The sequence below is a fragment of the Aphis gossypii genome, chromosome 2 (genome assembly GCF_020184175.1).
Source record: "Aphis gossypii isolate Hap1 chromosome 2, ASM2018417v2, whole genome shotgun sequence".
NCBI lineage: Eukaryota > Metazoa > Arthropoda > Insecta > Hemiptera > Aphididae > Aphis > Aphis gossypii.
In genome coordinates, this window is record NC_065531.1 from 48,443,672 (window position 1) to 48,464,025 (window position 20,354).

At 25.6% G+C, this 20,354-nt stretch overlaps 2 protein-coding genes across 5 annotated transcripts; one reads left to right on the top strand and one right to left on the bottom strand.

The window, feature by feature from the left end:
* Nucleotides 1–11,395: 11,395 nt before the first annotated feature.
* On the top strand, nt 11,396–14,948 carry LOC114120476 (vesicle-trafficking protein SEC22a-like). Its single transcript, XM_027982392.2, has 5 exons — nt 11,396–11,866; nt 12,787–12,950; nt 13,659–13,838; nt 13,933–14,057; nt 14,540–14,948. Exons 1-5 carry the CDS (start codon nt 11,676–11,678, stop codon nt 14,801–14,803), a joined length of 924 nt encoding a protein of 307 aa, XP_027838193.1. The 5' UTR covers nt 11,396–11,675; the 3' UTR covers nt 14,804–14,948.
* A 1,304-nt stretch (nt 14,949–16,252) lies between these two features.
* Nucleotides 16,253–20,349, bottom strand: LOC114120475 (uncharacterized). Of its 4 annotated transcripts, none has more exons than XM_027982390.2 (11): nt 20,195–20,349; nt 19,901–19,961; nt 19,295–19,393; nt 19,125–19,232; nt 18,806–18,922; nt 18,620–18,718; nt 18,415–18,466; nt 17,827–17,945; nt 17,628–17,711; nt 17,014–17,437; nt 16,253–16,938 (listed from the first exon to the last, which is right to left on the bottom strand). In XM_027982390.2, exons 2-11 carry the CDS (start codon nt 19,934–19,936, stop codon nt 16,475–16,477), a joined length of 1,602 nt encoding a protein of 533 aa, XP_027838191.2. In that variant the 5' UTR covers nt 19,937–19,961; nt 20,195–20,349; the 3' UTR covers nt 16,253–16,474. The 4 variants fall into 4 exon arrangements, with proteins under 4 accessions (XP_027838191.2, XP_027838190.2, XP_027838192.2 ...); XM_027982389.2 differs by having other exon boundaries at nt 20,106–20,337; XM_027982391.2 differs by having other exon boundaries at nt 20,202–20,326.
* Between the last annotated feature and the right edge of the window lie 5 nt (nt 20,350–20,354).

The following is a 20,354-nucleotide window of genomic DNA, read 5'->3' on the forward strand; positions in this document are numbered from 1 at the left end:
TTGTATCATACGGCCCACCAGGTGAGTATAGGTACTTAATCTTCAAAAACAGTAAAGGCGTTCGTTCAGGCAAGGTGTCTGAGTGTAAATCAATAAATATTTAATGAATCTTGTGTTTTAACAGTTTTAACCCTTATTTTGTCGAAATGTCAATGAACTGCTTATTGCACAGCGCACATCACTATTAAATATACGCACTATTTACGATGTATACGATATTATACGATTTGAACACAAACATTATTGTCACATTGATGAGAATCACACGCAGATAAACTAGTACCTGAGGTATAAGTATAACTAAACTATTAAAGATAAGTATTGATGATTTAAAAAAAATAAATTTATTTATTTACATAGTAAATTTAAAATAAGCTAAAAATAAATACGAAATTAAAATAAATTAATCACGAGGTAAATTTTTAAAAAACGAATTATACTGTTTAAACTTTAAATTTTAAAAAGATCATATAAAATTATGTATACTTAAATGCTGGATCAGAAGTTTACTATTACCACTGACCATAGATTTTATAGATCAGAGGTGGCCAATTTTTATGGGGTTTTGATCTACCTCTGAGTTTTTTTAGGTTGTTACAATCGACCAAAAAAAAAAAAATAAATTGCTTATAATCAAAAATATATTAGTAAATATATTTGTAAACTCTTCTTTTGTTTAGAATAACATCAGGAAGTCGCGATTGACTTGTTGGTCACTCCTGATATAGATTATATAATAATTATTATTAATAAAAAATAATAAATATTATTATTTAAATTTAATGTCGGTCTAAACGTTAATGTCAATTTAATCAAATGTTTATTATATGATAAATTTTTTTTTTTTTAATGATTCACAATGTATAAACATTTTTAAAATATTAAATTACAAAATAAAATGTATATATTGTGAAGCCATTAAGCATGAATATCTAGAATTTAGGTAAGATATAATTGTATAGAATATTATGTTTAAAAATTAAAAACTACGAAATTCGTCTATATCACATCTCTTGTTATAATGACTAATATAATTAATATTATTAACTAAACGAATACAAAATGATGATAATAGTGAACAGATTGTATTATATTTTTAGTCTCGTTTCTAGACTCATGAGTAAATTACCTGGTGCTTTTTTGAAATTCAAGTGATTGAATCTATGAGCCAGTTATGTCCGCTTAAGTTTTATTAAAATGCATGGTTGTTTGATAGTACCTGAGATAATCGATTATATTCTATTTGTTTACGGCAGTGGTGGTCATAAATCATATTAAGGGTGAAAATAAATCCAACCCTCCCCGACCACATAACATTTTTATACATATATACTATATAGTATATACCAGTCGATCGCGACGGTTTTTTACGACTTTCTATTTTTTGGTCAATCGTGACAACCTAAAAGATCTGTACTAATTTTTACTTTGTTTAAAAGGTTTTTTTCCCGGAACGTTTTTATTCGACTTGCTCTGTTCTGAAATTCATAATTCAAATTGTGTATACTCGTATATAAAAAAAGCCTCTGAAAGTGACTGTAGAATCGTGTGTGTGAACAAGTTTTTTGTAGCACATTAAACAAAAAAATAAAATAATAATCGCCGAGTGTACCAATAATCGTACACGATATAGGTGCACACGCGCTATACAATAACATGCAGTCGCATACGCGCGAGTACAACATAAACATAAAAACGTAAAAGTTGTTATTTTCGTATCGTCGCCTCGCGTGGCTGCGACGTGTCGGCGGCGCGCGACAGCGGGTTGTCGCTCGGTTGCCAAAACGCGTGTCCGAAAGCTCTCGCGAAACTTGGCGCTGTACGTTTTGTATAAATAAAAAAAAAACGGACACGGTCGAAATAAAAATCTATCTAATCGACCGCAACGCAACAAATTAATATACACCTAAATTTTCTAAATTTATAGCCTAAAGTCTTCTTTTTCTCTCTATTGTCTTTGGTCGCATATCAAATACACCACACGCGGAACAGTGTCATAATTATGACACATAATATACCTTATGCGTACTATACGGCACGTACACGCCACACGCGCACACACGTATTACACGTTCACGCGTGCGCCTCTATAGATTGTGTGTGTGTATTTATACATAATAATAATATATATATATATATACGACGTACCACGAGCGCGCACATTTGGGCCCGCCGAGCGTCCTAGACACGTACGGACGAACAGACGCCAGCCCGGCACCGCCACACGGGTTTCTGCTTCGTGACCGAACGCGCGCCGCCGCCGCACCTGATGACCGTACCGATGAACAGCCGACTGCCAAGCCGCCGCCGCACATCACGTGCCGCCGCCGAGCCGTGTATAATGGTCTCGCGACGAAATTCCAAAACGCACATTCTTGGACCGCATTTTAGACTTTTCGTCTGCTGCAATACATATAGTTATAGTGAACACGCACACAACAATACGCACCTCTTACGACACACACACACGTATATAAAAATAATACAGATAGGATCGTGTATTATGTGTGTAGGGGCATACCTATAATATATACTATTGTTATTGCATACAAAACAAAAAAAAACCGACTTATCTGTTGCATAATACGACATACGTCGAAGTATCCTATATTATATTATTATAAGATTTAAACGTTTTGTGGATCGACGCAATCGTCGATTTTATCCTTTAGTATTATAATAGGTACGTTTTATTAAACGCGTTACATTAAAAGAAAATATTTTAAGATACTCTACTTTTTGACGTTTAAATATTTGAGGAGTGTGCACTCGCCGTAGAGGTGATATAAATATCTTTTTTTCAAACAAGAATCATCGTTTTTTTTTCAACCACTAAAGCAGGTTACTATAAAAGTGGTTTACAGTGTTCAAACATAAATTTAGTTTTGGTTCACAAAAATCGAATATTTTGGTAGCGATTGTTTACAGATTATTTAATGTACCTATTACTATTATAATAAGAAAAAAATGTTTCGTGTAGAAGTACATTTTTTAGAAATATATTAAAAAAAACAACCTTAAAACCAAATTCGTTTGAAAACAATCAGATACGATGACTACTTTTATGATTTTTCGTGACTTGTTTATAGATTCTGAAAGGAATGATGAATGTATTGATTTCACTACGATGTGTGTTATGTTTTTTGTTTTTTAGTCTGTGTACACCACAATTTGTCGAAATAATAAAACTTTAGGAGTGGTTTCCGGTGGAAAATTGAATATCATCGGTGTATTATATAGATTATAGAAGTAAAAAGTAAAAATTTTCCAGCAGTTTTCATAAAAATCGAATTTTTATATAGTTTTAACTCAAAACCTAATCACTGTAAATACTTGAGATGTTTTCTAAATTTTTATAATAACATTATCTATACACAGTTAGTTAAATTTTCAAAATATTCCGGCTTTTTGAGCAATTTATAGATATAACTGAAATTTTTAGTTTTTCTAATTTCTAGTTTTAAATGCTCAAAAATACTTTAAAATTAATACAAGGTTTCTTATAAGTGGTTCGTATTATAATTAAAAATAATAAAAAATCAAAATACATTCACGCATAAAATAACGATTTACTGTCAAATAATTTTTGATTTTTGTTTTAGTTAAAAGTTACTAAACATACAAAAGTTATTTAAATTTCCATTGTCTGTACATCATTTAATTTCGGGGTGTTCAGATCATTAAAACATAAACCACGTTTTTCACCGCCTAATGGAAAATATATAACCTAGGCTAGTAGGATGACAAATAATCTCCGTTCAGAATCCTTTTTCATATACAATGATACCTATCATTGCATTTAAATTTAATACACCCATAATAGTGACCTACTCTATACCCGGGGTTCACTCGATACCTACTGTACAGCAGAACATTAATATTTAATACCCACTAACTCAATACTTAATTCTGCAAGACATATTTTTGATATTAACCCGTAAAGACGAATATCAATCTTAATGATACTAGGCTTACTTTGACTTTTAAGTTTTAAGCATTCGTTGGGTCTGTTACCAATTTGTTGTGCTTACCAAAATATTATTTCCATAATTAATAAGAAGTGGAAAATCATAAAATTGCTGTATAGGTAATTCAACTACAAAGCAAAACTGAAAAAGATATATAGCGATAGATTAATTTTATAATCAGGAAAAGCTGGGTAATACAACTAATACATCTAATATAATATAAAAAACAATATTTGCGTCTATAGTAATATTGTTATTATATAAGCGATAAGCCTAATATAAGGTATAGGTAAGAGGTAAGTACCTATACCTTCTATATGCTGTTATTATAATTGCGGTATATTTACCTAATATAATATAATATTATTATTATACTAAATTTTATTTTACATGTGTATCTATACTTGTGGCCAACGTCGATCTTGATTTATTTGAATAGTGCTGCATTGCTATATGATAAAAATTATATTACACATTTAGTAACCTATATCTATATAGTATTGTACTTAGTATATTATATAAGTATAGATTCCGTGTGTATAACAACATAATAATAGCAAAGCGACCCCTGTGTTACTGCGTGCGCGTATATAAGTATATATACAATGTAGGTACTGACGATATACACGATTTTTATACACACGTAATACATATACATCTATAATATAATATAGGTATAAATGTATAAAGTAGGAATATACATACCCACCGGCCACCGATGCAGACCGACTCCCACGGTAGCAAATGCCGGCGGCAGGATTTACTGGATATGTCGTGACGGCCTTCTGTGGGAACGCGGCCAACTTATATATATTATACTATATAATATTCGCTACCTAACGCCATAGCCACTCATCGCGCGCGGTTTTACATAGGTATATATATATTTAAATGTAATATGTATATTTTATCATACATAATATGTATGTGTAAAAAACATTCGCTGTTGAATTCCGATTTATTGACAAACAAGGCGTTTCAATATAGGTATATTTACAAATAAGGTAGAAAATATAAATAGTAAACAGATAAAGAGTGCCTAGGCTAAAACGCGTTTGTAAGAATATTGTATTTAATATATCTCATATTAGTCATATATATTGTATATGTAGTTAATTTTAAGGAATGCTAAAAAATAATTAATATTTATAAGTATAAATTACACTCATAAATATAGCACCTATCTTTGAAATCATTGGTAATTTTTTTGCTCTTTAGAGATTTAACTGTAAGTATCCAGTCTAAAGTCTTTATTTTTTCATTATTATTATTATATTATTTTAAATTCTCCTTATCAAGCTAATGACTACCATCTATGTATGTTCTAATGTTTAGGTAACTTATAATACCTATTTTAAAATCTAAACAAAGCAATGGATGTATTAATTTTACAATGTTATGTAGATATTTTTTTGTGTCTATTTTTATCACTTTTTGGGGCAGAAAAATACTTCGATAGTAAGTTCAACTTTCAACTTTGGGGGTGGTTTCTGAAAGAAAATTAGTTGGTATTTTTTGGACTCAAAAGTAAAAAATTCTCAGCAGTTCTCAAAATAATCAGGAAAAAATATTGGCTATAGCCTATACTTTGATACTTTGAATGTTCAACAAATATTAATGTTAACTTTTCTTACACATAGTATTATTATTTAATAGACTTATTTTTTTCATTTTTGAATATTTATAATTTATGTATAATTTGAAATTTCTAGTACCTATACTCATTTGAGCTTACTGAAAACATGTTTGGGAGTTAACAAGCCTCGTACTTGTCCGAAATAGTCTTGAGCTTCAGGCCCTCTAAATCTCAATCATTATTTATGCCTAAGTATATCATTATAGCATTTATGGGTATTATAGTATTATAGTATAGCATTTATGGGTATGAGTTGTATGCAAAGTTATGAATCCGTAGGCACCTATTGGTTTTTTTAGCATAGATAAATTTTTGAAGTGAGTATACAATGTTATTTTTTCTATTCTATTCTTCTTTTTAGTACCTGGGTGGCTGGGTGGCTTGATTGCTTCTAGCATAGTATAATAATTTCACGACACAATACCTATGTTGCCTTTAGCATATTTGACGTTTAAAATCATTACGCTACCATAGAAACTTATGAAAAAACGATTTTATAGATACTTTATATTCCTGTTTAAAACATAACTATTATTCTATTATTATTTATTTTTTTCAGTTTATCTGAGAAACATTACAGTTTTTGTTTTTATTATTATTATACTTTTTATAAACAATGTATATAACTATATCAGTACAACATAAAATATACAATAATGAACTTATATGATGTGAGAGTAATCTTGACTACTAATCAGTGTTGTAATTTCAATTTTTCTTATGGTAGAAAAATTTAAAAATGTCCATCAGTCCAACGTTCAATTAGTTAGAATAGTAGATATATTACAAAACCGATCTCACTAAAATTAAACTCATAAAAGTTATAACAAATCAAATAACTTTACAAAAGACTAACATAGGAACATAAAATTAACAACACAAAAAAATGTAATTTATAAAATTCTACCTATACTTGGTATTCGGCTCAGTTATGAAGTAGTTGTAAACAAAAATCTTACAAATAATGATTTAACACATTTACAAGGAACCATGTTTTATTCGAAAAACTGCACTCATTTGAATGATAATGATAAAATAGATAAATTATTACCTTTTTGTTTTCATTATTAACCTATTATGATATGGATAAATATAAATTTATATAATATTATAATAATATTTTTAAATCTATGCATTTATTCATACAGTAAAAATAAATTAAAAACTTAATACCTAACGCCTTTATTTCTTAACAAACTTTAAAATTAAAATTAAAAGAAAGATTTATCAATAAATTTAAATGAATAAAATTGATAATTATTAATTATAATATTATACCATATAAATTACAGTATTTACCTACAAATTAAATCTAAATAATAATATATGATTATTATGGTTTATAATTCACATAATATAAATATACTGCATATTTTCTCCGTTAACTTACCTTTGTACCTATTTTAATATATTCTCTAATTCAAAAGTAATTACGTATAAGAGTTCAAGAGATCGTATCTAGTTGGGTTATTACTTATTAGTTATTACAATCAATACAATATGGGCCCACTTTTCTAAATGTGCTAAAATTGACCGATATCATAAATTTGAGTTCCTATAACAATTAATAATATTTAAGGTATGGAAAATTCCCCAGTCACCTCACGAAAATGACATACCTGCTACTATAATATCTAATAACACGAAGAAGAAGACACTCTTATTAGTGGAAATTTTAAGTATATAACAGATCAAATATGTAGATTTTAGATTCTCTATAGTCACAGTTATAATATATGAGTAAAGAGTGCTGACTGAATTAAAAACAATCCATATAACAATCTAGAGTAAACATATATAATATAGCTGTATATTTTATATTTATAATTTATATATTATATAATATGCCAGCTGATAGTGTGTTATGTGTATGGTAACCAGATGTATAGCTTAGTCCATATATACAGATATTTTATTGTGACAATGCACTTCTCTATTCCCTCAAATATGTCGAATCTCGAATGTCGATGTTATAATAATGTTACATGTGTTTATAAAAACACACTAATAAATAATAATATAATACTATATACTACACAGTGCGGCAATAATTAAAAGAAATTAGTCGATTTATATTCCTCGTTTAGAACAAACACGAATTAAAATATAAAGAAAGATACATGATACTAATAGTTTTTTTGTTATACTATATTGTATAATTGTTTATATATTCTAATCAATGGTATATTGGTAATTAATTACTAATTGGTATATTATAATATATTTACTCAGCTCAATTATTTTAAAAAGAGGATTATTAATTTTATGCTTTTATATTTTATTATTACAATTTTTAATTATTCACAAGAATAGTAACGTGTAAATTAAAAACATTTATATATATATATATATATATATATAATAAACCGATTATCGAGAATTATTAACACAACTATAATACAAGAGCCATGCATACAAAATTATATGTCATAGCCTTATTTAACACATTATGTATATCTTTCAATCATTGTATATTTGTATCATTATATCTTATATTCGTGTACTATTAAGTCTATAACTATAATGCACATAATATATTATACTATTACATATTATACTGAAGTATTATATATAAGTACCTAAAAGCATTAACGATTTACTAACAAATTATATATTTATAAATAAAATTAGGTACATGTGTTCACTAAAATTTGTTTGTTATCCATGTTCGGATACATAATGCATATGCATTACTTTAATTAGTTAATAGCTTAACTATTTTACTGGTATTAAGTTAAATACCTACGTATTTTTTCAATTTTATACCTATTTTTAAAGGTTAGTATAAGTTTTAACTATCATTTTATCATAGTTTTATCATAAGTTTACAATATAATATTCTTATTTCTTTTGTTTATTAAAAAAAATGACTAGCCAGAAAGAGTATTCTAAAAATATTGTATTCTTAAGAAGTTATTAAGTAGTACTCATAGTAGTTACCTCTACTCAATATTTAAATTGTGAATTAAATGTATTTCGATATTAAAATATATAAACAGTTAATCAGAATTAAAAACATATTAATCTCAAGAGTAGTGTTAAAATTGAAAACAATTTTTTTATTTAAAAAATATTTCAACAACATAATAACTAATAAGTTATTATTTAATGTTGATGGGTCTAATTAAGTGTATACTACAGTACTTAAGCTGTATTATATGATATAATAATATTAAATAAATATACATTAATACATTTTATTTTTATTATACACCTACATTCATATATATTTTGTAATATCATATCTTTTTTTGCTCTGTAATAAAAACAGTATAATTAATGTAATTTAGTCATTAGTTATACTTGTATTGAGACGCAATCTTTCATTATTGACATTCATTCTTCGTCTTACCCGCTTGCGTAAGCCAGGAAAAGGACTAAAAGAATGTCGTAAATGACAATCCGAAGGATATATACACCACTAGTTTTTTTTTTATCAAATCCGGTACTAATTACTATTTTTTTCTTTAAATGAATTATTATATTTTTATTCCTAAAAATAACATGGGATCTAATCAAAGTAATGGTTTCATCAGTCCATTTACAAACTATGATTCCGATGAAATAATTACTCTATAATGTAAACCGTTTAAGGCGTTTTCAATAACTGGCTATCATACATGGAAACAAGGTGTTAATAAATCATCTCAGTCTATGACATAAGACTACTCAATACTCATATCTGAGCATATCATAACTAATACGTGAGATGAATACTACAACAATTTCTCATAAACACGAGGATACATAATAATATTAAACCATAGGAGACGGAGTGACCAAGTAGAGTAAGGCGACGGTGCCAACATGCAACGTCGCTTTTTGGAACCTCAGTTATGGGTGGGTTTTTCTCTCTAGAGCTGACAATTGTCTAAGAAAAAGAATAGCCATCACCCTTCTTCCCACCAATCATATATACATGTCAATAGGAAACCGCCGTCAACCAAATGCAATGTTCCTAAGTATTTATGTACACCAATAATTTCAATAGAAATAGGTTTAGGGTATAGACGCAGAGAGCTATAACTAAGTATAACTTAAAGATTGTAAGTTGTAAAAATTATATATGCATACACACAATGTTTATACTAATTTTATAGTTAGATTTAAATTGTAAACATTTGAATTTAACTAATTTACCTAAGACATTTAAGTAATAACAACGGACTATGCTAAATTGGTTGTATTATTTTAACTCATTAATATGAGTAGAATAATTTTCGCTTAAATATATCAAAAATTATACAGACTAGAATCATTTTTGAGAGTATTTTGATTATTATGTAATTTGATATTTCGATCAGCCATTAAACATTAAATACATATTTTTACAAACTAGTGATAAAATAAACTCTCAATAAACTAGATTTATGATACTGATAAAATATAAGATCTTTTTTTCTAATTTTTGTTCGAGCGATTCAATAATCTATATGTTATTTTTTGTACAATAAGCCAAAAACATAGAAATTATAATTGACAGTTATGTGGCTTGAATATAAATGCCATTTAATTATGGTACTCCGGGTATATAGTGCTGAGTAATCAATAATCATTTTAATAATTAATGACTAATATTATAATAAAATAGAATAATTATTTAATTATTAATAAAATATAACTTCAAACAATTTAGCCTGAAAAAAATATGCATAGGCATTTTATATACATTGCTGTATTAGTTGTATTACATTTTATATAGTACCTACTACCTATGTGGCTATGTATAATGCCCGGCTATTGGTAAAATTAGTAACTACAAAAATAAAATTATTCGGAAAATAAAGTTTTGTGTTTTTATTATTTTCTAACTAATTGAAAAATTTGAGTATATTTTTTTACTTTAACCAATGATCAATAATATCATCAATTCGATAAAAATTTTACTACAGATAAATATTTTTGAGTTTTCTTATAATTACGAAGTTACTGATTTTTACTGTAGCATTACCACATATTAATACTAATATAATATACTTAACTATGTACATAATGAAATTTGTATCAACAATATGATTTAACGATGGTAGTAAAATATTCAATAACAAATGAATATAAATAATATTTATGGATTATTATTAATTTAAACTGTTTTATAATTTTTAGGTTAATACATAGTATTATAACGATAATATTAAAAAAAAAAAAATTATACTGAGTAGGTGCTTACCCAAATCACGATTCACGATAGCTTTATGTTCATTCTACATACTGATTTTAACAGGAATTGTTGTTTATTACGATTTTCTATCGGTAGGTACTGACTATTTTGTACGATTTTTGTATATAACCTGAAGTCACATTTTAAAATTCAATTATAAGAAACTACATGTTACATATATTGTATTTAACCTTAGAAAATTAAACGCACAATAATTTAATTTAAAATATTTTATCAAAACAGCTACTCCTCATTTTTGATATTTCATATCTATATATACATTTATTTTATTAGTACTGCTGTATTAAAACGATACCCTTAAATATATAATTATTAATTATAATACATTATTTATATTAATACCTGTATTTTTTTTTCAGGTGTGAAAATTCGATTTAAAAAAAAAATTTAACACAAAATAATATGTATTTATAATTTATAATTAAAAATATCTTAATAAGCTTGAGCTTGTAATTCACCCTTCATTTAAGTATTATGAATTAAAGTAATATTTTTTATAGATATTTTAGTATTTAAGTAGCGGACGTGGTAGAACTGAGTCGGTAAAATGATAACGTTTTGATAAGATTAACTGATAATAGCCACGAAAACTATAATAAATTAATAATACTGAATTTCTATACAATAATTAATAGTACTTAGTAGAAATTATTATTAGAAATTTAGTTACTACTTAGTACTTATTACCATTGAGTATAAAATATAAATTGTACAATACTTACTTGAAAATTTTTATTAATTATTAGTTATTACTTATTACTTTTTAGTCTTGAATTACAGTGCTCAATATAATTTTTAAATTACATACACTTAGTAGTAACAATTTCTGTTGTCAATTAATAATGAACTTATTTTAAGTGTGAAACTGGTTGTACATCAACTTTAGGATATGATTTTGTATGCTTTAATTTTAAGAAGCCGGGACCTCCTACCATTGACGTCCACCACCAATTACCATTGTAGTAATGGTGAGAGCGCCATTGACTTGAAATTAATTAATAAGATTGTAAAGAGTGTTCTAAAGAAGAATGAAGTACCCAAAAATAAATGTTTTCTTCGAACCAACGACAAGACCTACTAGTATGTATATAGTTTTTTAAGTAAATTAATGACAATCAAAAATAAACATTTATATAGATTTAAAATTACTATTTTCTTAAATATGTATTTGAAAATCTTATATTATAAAATATTACTATATTAATGTTTGATAATAATTTCTAGTTGATACATTTTAACAATACCTTCTTACTGTGGATATTTTATCCACAAATATTTTTTTTTACTACTTTATTATTATAAAAACAATAATATTCTATATACCTACATTCAGATTTTTGATTTGATAGGTTGAATTATTCTCTTTTAATGTCTATTTTATTTTTTTAGATTATGAATGTTTTTAGGGTTTTTGTATACTTGATGAATTACAAAGACATATATTCCATTTTTTTAAATATTTTAAACATTTGACTGTATATTGATAACACTAATATAAACATTTGGTGAAAATTTCAAGTATTTACAGTGATTAGTTTTTGAATTACAACCATATAAAAACATTGATTTGGTCAAAAACTGGTTTTGCGTAAAAATTCCTGTTTTTCCGTCACTTTTTTTTTGTTTTATTCGATTTTTTTGAGAACTATTGGAAAATGTTCACTTTTAACCTCTATAATGCACCAAGGATATTCACTTTTCCATCGGAAACCACCCCCAAAGTTTGAAATTAAGGCATTATTTCGACTAATTATGCAGTACACAGACATAAAAAAAACACACATCATTGTACATACATTCATCGCTTCGTTCAGAATCTAAAATTTTAATGTGTAAAATATTTTTATTTTAAGGATGTGTAAAGTACAAATTTTATTTTAAAACAACTTTAAATCTTCAAGTGTAAGATTGTGTGATGTTATCTTTAGTAGGAGTTTTATAAATGTATAAATAATAATTTTAAATATTATAATGTTTATCTTTTACATTTTTTGTTTTAGTTTTTTACCATGTTTAAATATAATTTGCATGGCTATGTGCATTCCTTCATATCCTCAAGTTTTGGCTTACAGCTTTTTAGAAGAATTAGCTGGAGAGTTTACAAAAAAATATGACCGGTTTAAAGTTGAACAAGCTTTAAGGCCCTACAATCTTATTGAATTTGGTAATATATTTAAAATATTTTATTTTGAATTTTTTTTATGTATCTGCATATTTTAATATATACCTATGTATATTACTAAAACACAAAATTATATGCTTTAAAAACGTAGAAAAAGGCCCATACAAAAAAAGTTGAATAGGTACCTTAAAAATGCTATAAAACAATAAAAATTGAATCCAAATTATGAATGGGCTTATTATTAAAAAAACATCATAGTTTTTTTTTCCTTATCCACTAATTACTTGTCTTTGTTCACAATAAATATATTTCAGTTGCCATTTTATCATCAGAAACTTGATAAAACATATTCCTGTCTGTAAAAAAATACTTTTCTCCAATTTGTAAACATATTTCCATAAATGACTAACTTTTTTATTAATTTCTATGTTAATAATCTACACATTACATATACTCCATATTATATTAAAATTAAAATTTTTTAATTTTCTGATGTATGAAAACAATTTTGTGATTGAAAATCATTTTCTTAAATTACACTTAAAAAATAATATTATGTTGCCTATTGGTCAGTACATTGGTACAAATCCTTATTAAATTGTGGGGGGTGCTATTAATAATTATATTAGATATGTACTAGGTATAATGGAAAACTGGAAAATAATTGGGGGTGCTAAGCACCCTTAGCACCTCTGGGATTTACTCCAATGGGTCAGTATCTAATTTATTAATATTAAATTTTATTTTTAGATACTACTATACATCCTATTCAACAAATGTATAATAAACCACAACAATTGACATCCAGAATAAATTTAGCTGAAATTACTCGTGATATAACATTAGATCCACCTCAAGAAGTTTTTATTGTTGAAGAAAATTCTAAGAATAATATTCATACACCACAAGTTATTCCTCCGACTGTTCGAGGTAAATTTCAAATTAATAATTAAGTCTAACCTACCCCAGAGTTCTTGAGCAAGCCAGCTAGTGATTACTAACTTTTTATTTTTGTTTTTTTCAGTCGGACCACTGCCTACTTTAGAACCTTTATCATTCATTGACAAAACATCTTTAATTTTTACTATATGTTTAATTATTCATAGTATTGTCATAGTAATGGATACATGGAGGAGTTGGACAACTGAAGTATGTATTATTTTTAATAATAATGTTGGTTTATATCAGAGGTGGCTTGATTATATAAAAGGCCCCGGGCACATATTACCATTCTGTACATCAAATAAAACCCATACAAAAATACGGTTTTTTCATTGGTTCAATATTTGGCAACAAAGCCCCGGTCAACATTTTGGGTGTTCATTATTAATAATATTGAAATTGTTTGAAATAGCTATACCTATACCTAACTTATTATTTCTCCTGAGATATTTTAATTTTTTTGGGTAGTGGTAGTATATTTTATGTGTTTGCCATGGTCAAATAAAATTGTCAAACCGCCACTAGTTTATATAGTATAAACAACACTTAATATATTCCTATGCAACTATTTATATTTTGACTAAAAAATAATAATATGGACAATACTTATAACTTTAATTTTGTATTTCATACAAATCAAATATTTTTAAATTTAATATTATTAAAAATTAACTGGTTTACTGTTTCAGGAAGATGACTCACTAGATACTGGTTGGCTTCACTTTTGTAGTATTCTTTTCCGATTAGCTCAAATGTATGTTCTTACGCACAAGCAAATGTATAGATGGAAGAAAGGATGGACATTGTTCTTAGTATTATTATGTATAGATTGGTTTCTGTATTTTAACGATGATCTATGGCAGGTTATTTTAGTATATGTCATTACTACATTGACACATACATGTATACTTCGACGGAAAATTGCCATTAAGTTACCACAATATCAAATTTGAATATAAATAAAATATTTAAATATTTATAAATTTAATTTTGTAATGATATTTGAGCATTAAACATAAATTGTTAATCCATTACCCAAAAGAATTAATTTCTTTTTTTTATACAAAAATTGCAATATAAAACAAATATTATTATTTTCTTTTTTTTGATTTATTTATATTTGTTAATACATAATGTATTTAATATTATTGTTTTATTATAATAAAATTATAATGAGATTTATAAATCTGACGTTAAGATGACTAATTTGAAACAATATACAATTATAAATTAGTGTTATCAATTATAATTGAATTGAAATATGATATTTCAGTAATGGTATGGTATATAATTTACATAATGTGTGCTCAGGTTCAATATTTCAATTTGTTAGGGTTTTTGTTCGATGATTTACATGATATTAATAAACTAGTCTGGCTTGTGGTTAATTCAGAAAGGGCAAAAGTATAGTGTTCTTTTTGTGTACTACAAGATACATTTATAACTATTGGGTTAATTTTTTTTGTTTAAGATGAATTTAAGATTTTATTATATATTTTTTTATAACTATTATTAAAACATATATTTTTGATTTAAATTTGTAAAATCAAGATATTTATATTAATATGAATTTATAAGTGTATGTCACTTAGTAAACTATACATGTTTTTATAGATATTGTTAAAAAGAAATATATTATTATTTACTAATTTACTATATTTACTATACCTGTGATGACAATTTTTGTTACATTATGTCGATAAACAAATGTATTTTTACCATCATTTAAAAGTAATTTAAGCTTTAAATTTAAATTTATTGGTCTTTTTTTTATTTATTATACTCTTGAATTAATTTAAATTTGAAGTTTTTAACACCAATATTTGGTTTAATAACAATAAAAGCTTTTAGTAAGAATTTTCAATTGATTTTTATATTTAAATACTTAAATTATATTAATTAAATTCAATATATTAAATAGTCTTGAAAGTTTATTGTTTTTTTATTTACTCAAAAGATAAATTTTATTTAAATTGGCCATTTATTTTTGTTATAAAATTTAAATATATTTAGATAATATCATGAATTTTTAAAGGGGAGAACAATTAAATTGTCATTAAAAAAACTAAATATTTTAAGGTGGCTGCCAGATTGATTGATTCTATCATTATGCAGTTTCAGTACAATCTCACATAAATATTCCAATCAAAGTTGTAGTGGTAAATATATAGACATATTTTTATATGAAAATGATTTAATTTCTTCAAGTTTTTCTTCATACAATTGTCAGCTACTTCTATCCCAATCGAAAGATGACAACTTTTTTTTAAAAAAAACTAAATAAACTAAGAGAATCCTAAAATAGAAGTACTTACTATCAATAAAACTCTAAAAATATGGTATCAAAAACCTTAAATACAGTAAATCTAAGGATCTAAAATTAAATTGGAACAATTTAAATATTTTCAATTATTATTTTGTTTAATATTATCATAAAAGTAAAAAATCATTAAACAAAAATAGATATGAAGAATAATGCAGCTTACAATGAAATTAACAGTGGAGAACTGTTCTCACTAACAATTAGATTTAATTACAAATAAAAATAAACTTTTACAAACTACAATTTAGTTAAATTAAAAAGCACCTTTGAAATAAAATAGATTTGTAGCTCAAGAAGCACTTCAACAACAAAAATCATTAAACATTTCATTTTCATCAATTCCTTCAAAAATATTTTGAATAATAGAGATTTCGTTATCTGAACATTGATCTTCAGTTTTTGATTCATTTTTTGTTCGTTTGGTTGGTGGTTCTTCTGAGAAATCACTAGAAATACTAGGAACACTTTTGAATAGATTATGAACTACAGAAGTTCTTGGTGTGAAAACACTTTTAGCAGGTGTTAGTTGACCAGGAGTATTATTTTTGATTTGGCAGTTGACATTTGATGGTAGGGGACTATGATCAGTCAAAGTGTCATCCAATTTCAAATTATTAAGTATATTCATCCGACTCTTATTTATTACTGAATTAGAATTTTTATTTGAGTCTTCCGCGTTGTATGCATTACATTGTTTGACTCCACTGACAATTTCATTATTTGTCATAATTGTTGTTCGAGTAACAATTACTTCTTGAACATTCTCTAAAATTTAATAAATCATTATTTCAAATTAGTATATTAGTACTTCTTATTATAATTTATGAAGGCCATTCATACCAGAAGAATAACTATAAATGGCAACTAAATGATCACCAGTAATATTAAGAGTAAATCCCTTAAGTATTTTTTGGCATGATACGCCAACATTTGTTAATACTAAAACAGCTCCAGGTTTCAACTGACTGCTAAATTGGTTCCAAACAGCTCTATGAATTGTTCCTCTGATATGTCCTGTTTTGTCAGCAAGTAGAACTGTTGGATCTGGTGATAAACAATCAATTTCTTTTAAAACAGAAACAAAAAATGGTATCTTATCTGTGAAAGAACGACCAGACGCAGTGTATGGAAGAAGTTTCTGCTTTATCCATGCAACATTAAATTTATCTAATAAAGCATCAACATCGGTGGTGAAAAAATCTGATAGAAATTGTTGATATGGTGATGAAGAAAAAGATGAATCATTTGCTTGAGTGCACAAATTCTAAGTGAAAATCATTAAAACAAACCAAAATTAATAAAAACATGAAATATACTAGGTAATATATTACATATAAAATACTATGGGTGAGTATCTAATTATTCTTAATATTGTACTGTAATTAAAATAAAATAAAAAAATTATATTTTGCTTATGAATTATTGTAAATATTTAAAACAATGGAGATAATTACCTCTTCTTTGCTATCATTTTCATTAATGTTAATTGACATATCCAAAGTTTCCAAGTTTGAAGGATCTTCTAAACATAGATCTTCCTAGAAATAAAATAAAAAACATTAATATAACACTTTTAATACTTTAAATAAATACTAAAAAATAAAAGGCGATAAACAGTTTTTTAAACTACAAACAAAACTATTATGTATTTACGTTTTCTGAAAGTAGACCAGCAGGTCCAGGAAATTTTCTAGAAGTATATTTTGGAGTCATTGATTTTACACTAGTAATAGTTGTATTAAGATGGCCGTTGCAATTTGTTTTATTATAATCTAAAAACAAGTTTTGAGCATTTCACAATATATATTATGATTTATCATAAATATAATTTAATAAATAAGATGAATATTTATTATGTTAAATTGTTGAAAAATTATGAATGTATCAATTCAGTGGCGGTTTGAACATTTTATTTGACTGAGCAAGCCTAATATTACCACTTACCCACCAGTGCTAAAATTTGATATTTTACTAAATAAAAAGTCAGTTGGACTGAATTATTAGTACTTATACTTTAATATTATAATATATAATACATATTATTTACTCATAATACAGATTAAAAAATATTAATATACCTCAGGATAAATAATAAGTTAGGTATTTTTGCTATTTCAAAAAATTTCAATATTATTAAAGGTAACCACCCGACCACACCTCCTAAATTTTGACCTGGGCAAAGACCCAATCTTATAAATGTTCAAGCTGCCTCTGTATCAATTTAAGATTTTTCAAATTTACTTTTTAAGTTTGAAGATTTTAACTGATAACTTCCAGAATTAACAATTGAAACCTAAAATAAGGAATGTACAGAATTATAATTAATATATAACAAACATTTATTTATGAAAAATAATTTAAGGACAATAATTTAATGGTAAATGTGACTTAAACAATAATTAATTTAACAATATAATTATCATAATAATGTATTCATAGAAAAAACCTCATTATGATCATCATTAAAATCAAATTTAGCTGTACAGTCATTGTCCTTTAATGGACTCATAGCATCTTCTATTATATTTGATGTGTTGAAAAAAGTCTGAAACATAAGGAATTTAATAATAAATAATTAAAAATGCATACTACAAACAAAACATATTATATTATTTATTATAAATTATATTACTTCATCATCAGAATCAAAAGCATCATCAAAATTTAATTTTATTTTATTTTGCTGACTTTCATTATATGATTTTGTAATATCTTGTTTGGATTGGGTTTTTACTATATTTTGCGAAATCTAGAAAGTAAATAAAATTAAGTTTTATAAAATATTATTTTTCTTAAATAGAAAAACGTATTATTGTTTTGGTTTCCAGTTTCTAACTAGAATACTATTGATTGACTAGAGTTCTACATCTATGAAGTGTTAACACTACAAAATAAAGTGACATTTTTAGCTTAGTATTAATAGCATACCCATATTATATAATTGCACTTACATCATTATTCTTTTTTTGTTCTTTTGTAGTATTTTCAATTTTTAATTCATTATTTTCAGAGTGTGAAGATTCCAATTCAAAAACAGAATTTGATACATTAAGGAATATCTGAAAAAAAAATATAGTATTTAAATGCAAAATAATTTTATAGAAAGTAAACATTGTTATACTTCATCATCATCTTCAAAATTTGAAGTAACAGGATTTGAATTTGATAATATTATTGGTGATCTATTAATGAATGTTGGCATCTGGGTATTAAGAAATACCTAAAAAAAAAACAAAATACATACTCATAAGATATTTCTGAATCTAATAGTATTGTTGTAAATACTAACTGCCTAATATATTGTGCACATTCAGGCGCGGACTGGTAAAAAAGGTAAGGCATGCTATTTAATTTAAAGGGCAAATAACAAAAATTATTATTCTTAGTATTCTTTATGATTGTTATTAATATTTTATAAATAATAAATCTACCTACAACTTTATTAGATTATTGTAACTTTCGCCATCAAAATTTACATATATTTTAACTATAGAGTAATCAAGGCACATTTATACCGATATAGGGACGAATATATTTTAGGGCAAGGGATGCTGTAGCATCCCAGCCAGTCCGTACCTGTACACATTATACTTAAATGTAATAATACAAAAATAAATAAATGAAATTTCTATTCATATCATTCAACTAACAAGTTTTAAAATTTAAATTATATTCAATAAATATAAATACAAATTTATAAATCATATAATAAATAAAATAAATTTACTTCATCGTCTAAATCAAATTCTTCAAGTTCAAACATATTGATCAAGATAAATCATTAATATCTGCCACAACAAATAATCACATTTTAATGGTTATTGAAAATAATTAAATTATAAATGTAATAATATGAGTATTGTATAGTATTTTTATACTTTTATAGAAAAAAGCAAAAATAATAAATAATTTAATAATTAAGAACTGATTACTGTTGGTGTTACACGTCAAATGTATTCGTTTTAATAGAGTTTCTATTTAACGGCCGTTAATAGTAAGTATATATTTCTAAAGTTGTAACCTTTTACCAATAGGTAATAGATATCCTGGTCACTCAGATACATCAAATTCACAATGTCTAAAATATTTATTATTTATTATTATTTTTTTTGTAAAATTTTTAAATGATTATTATTTATTATTAAATCCCGCTCAGATGAATTTTGATAACTATTTAGATA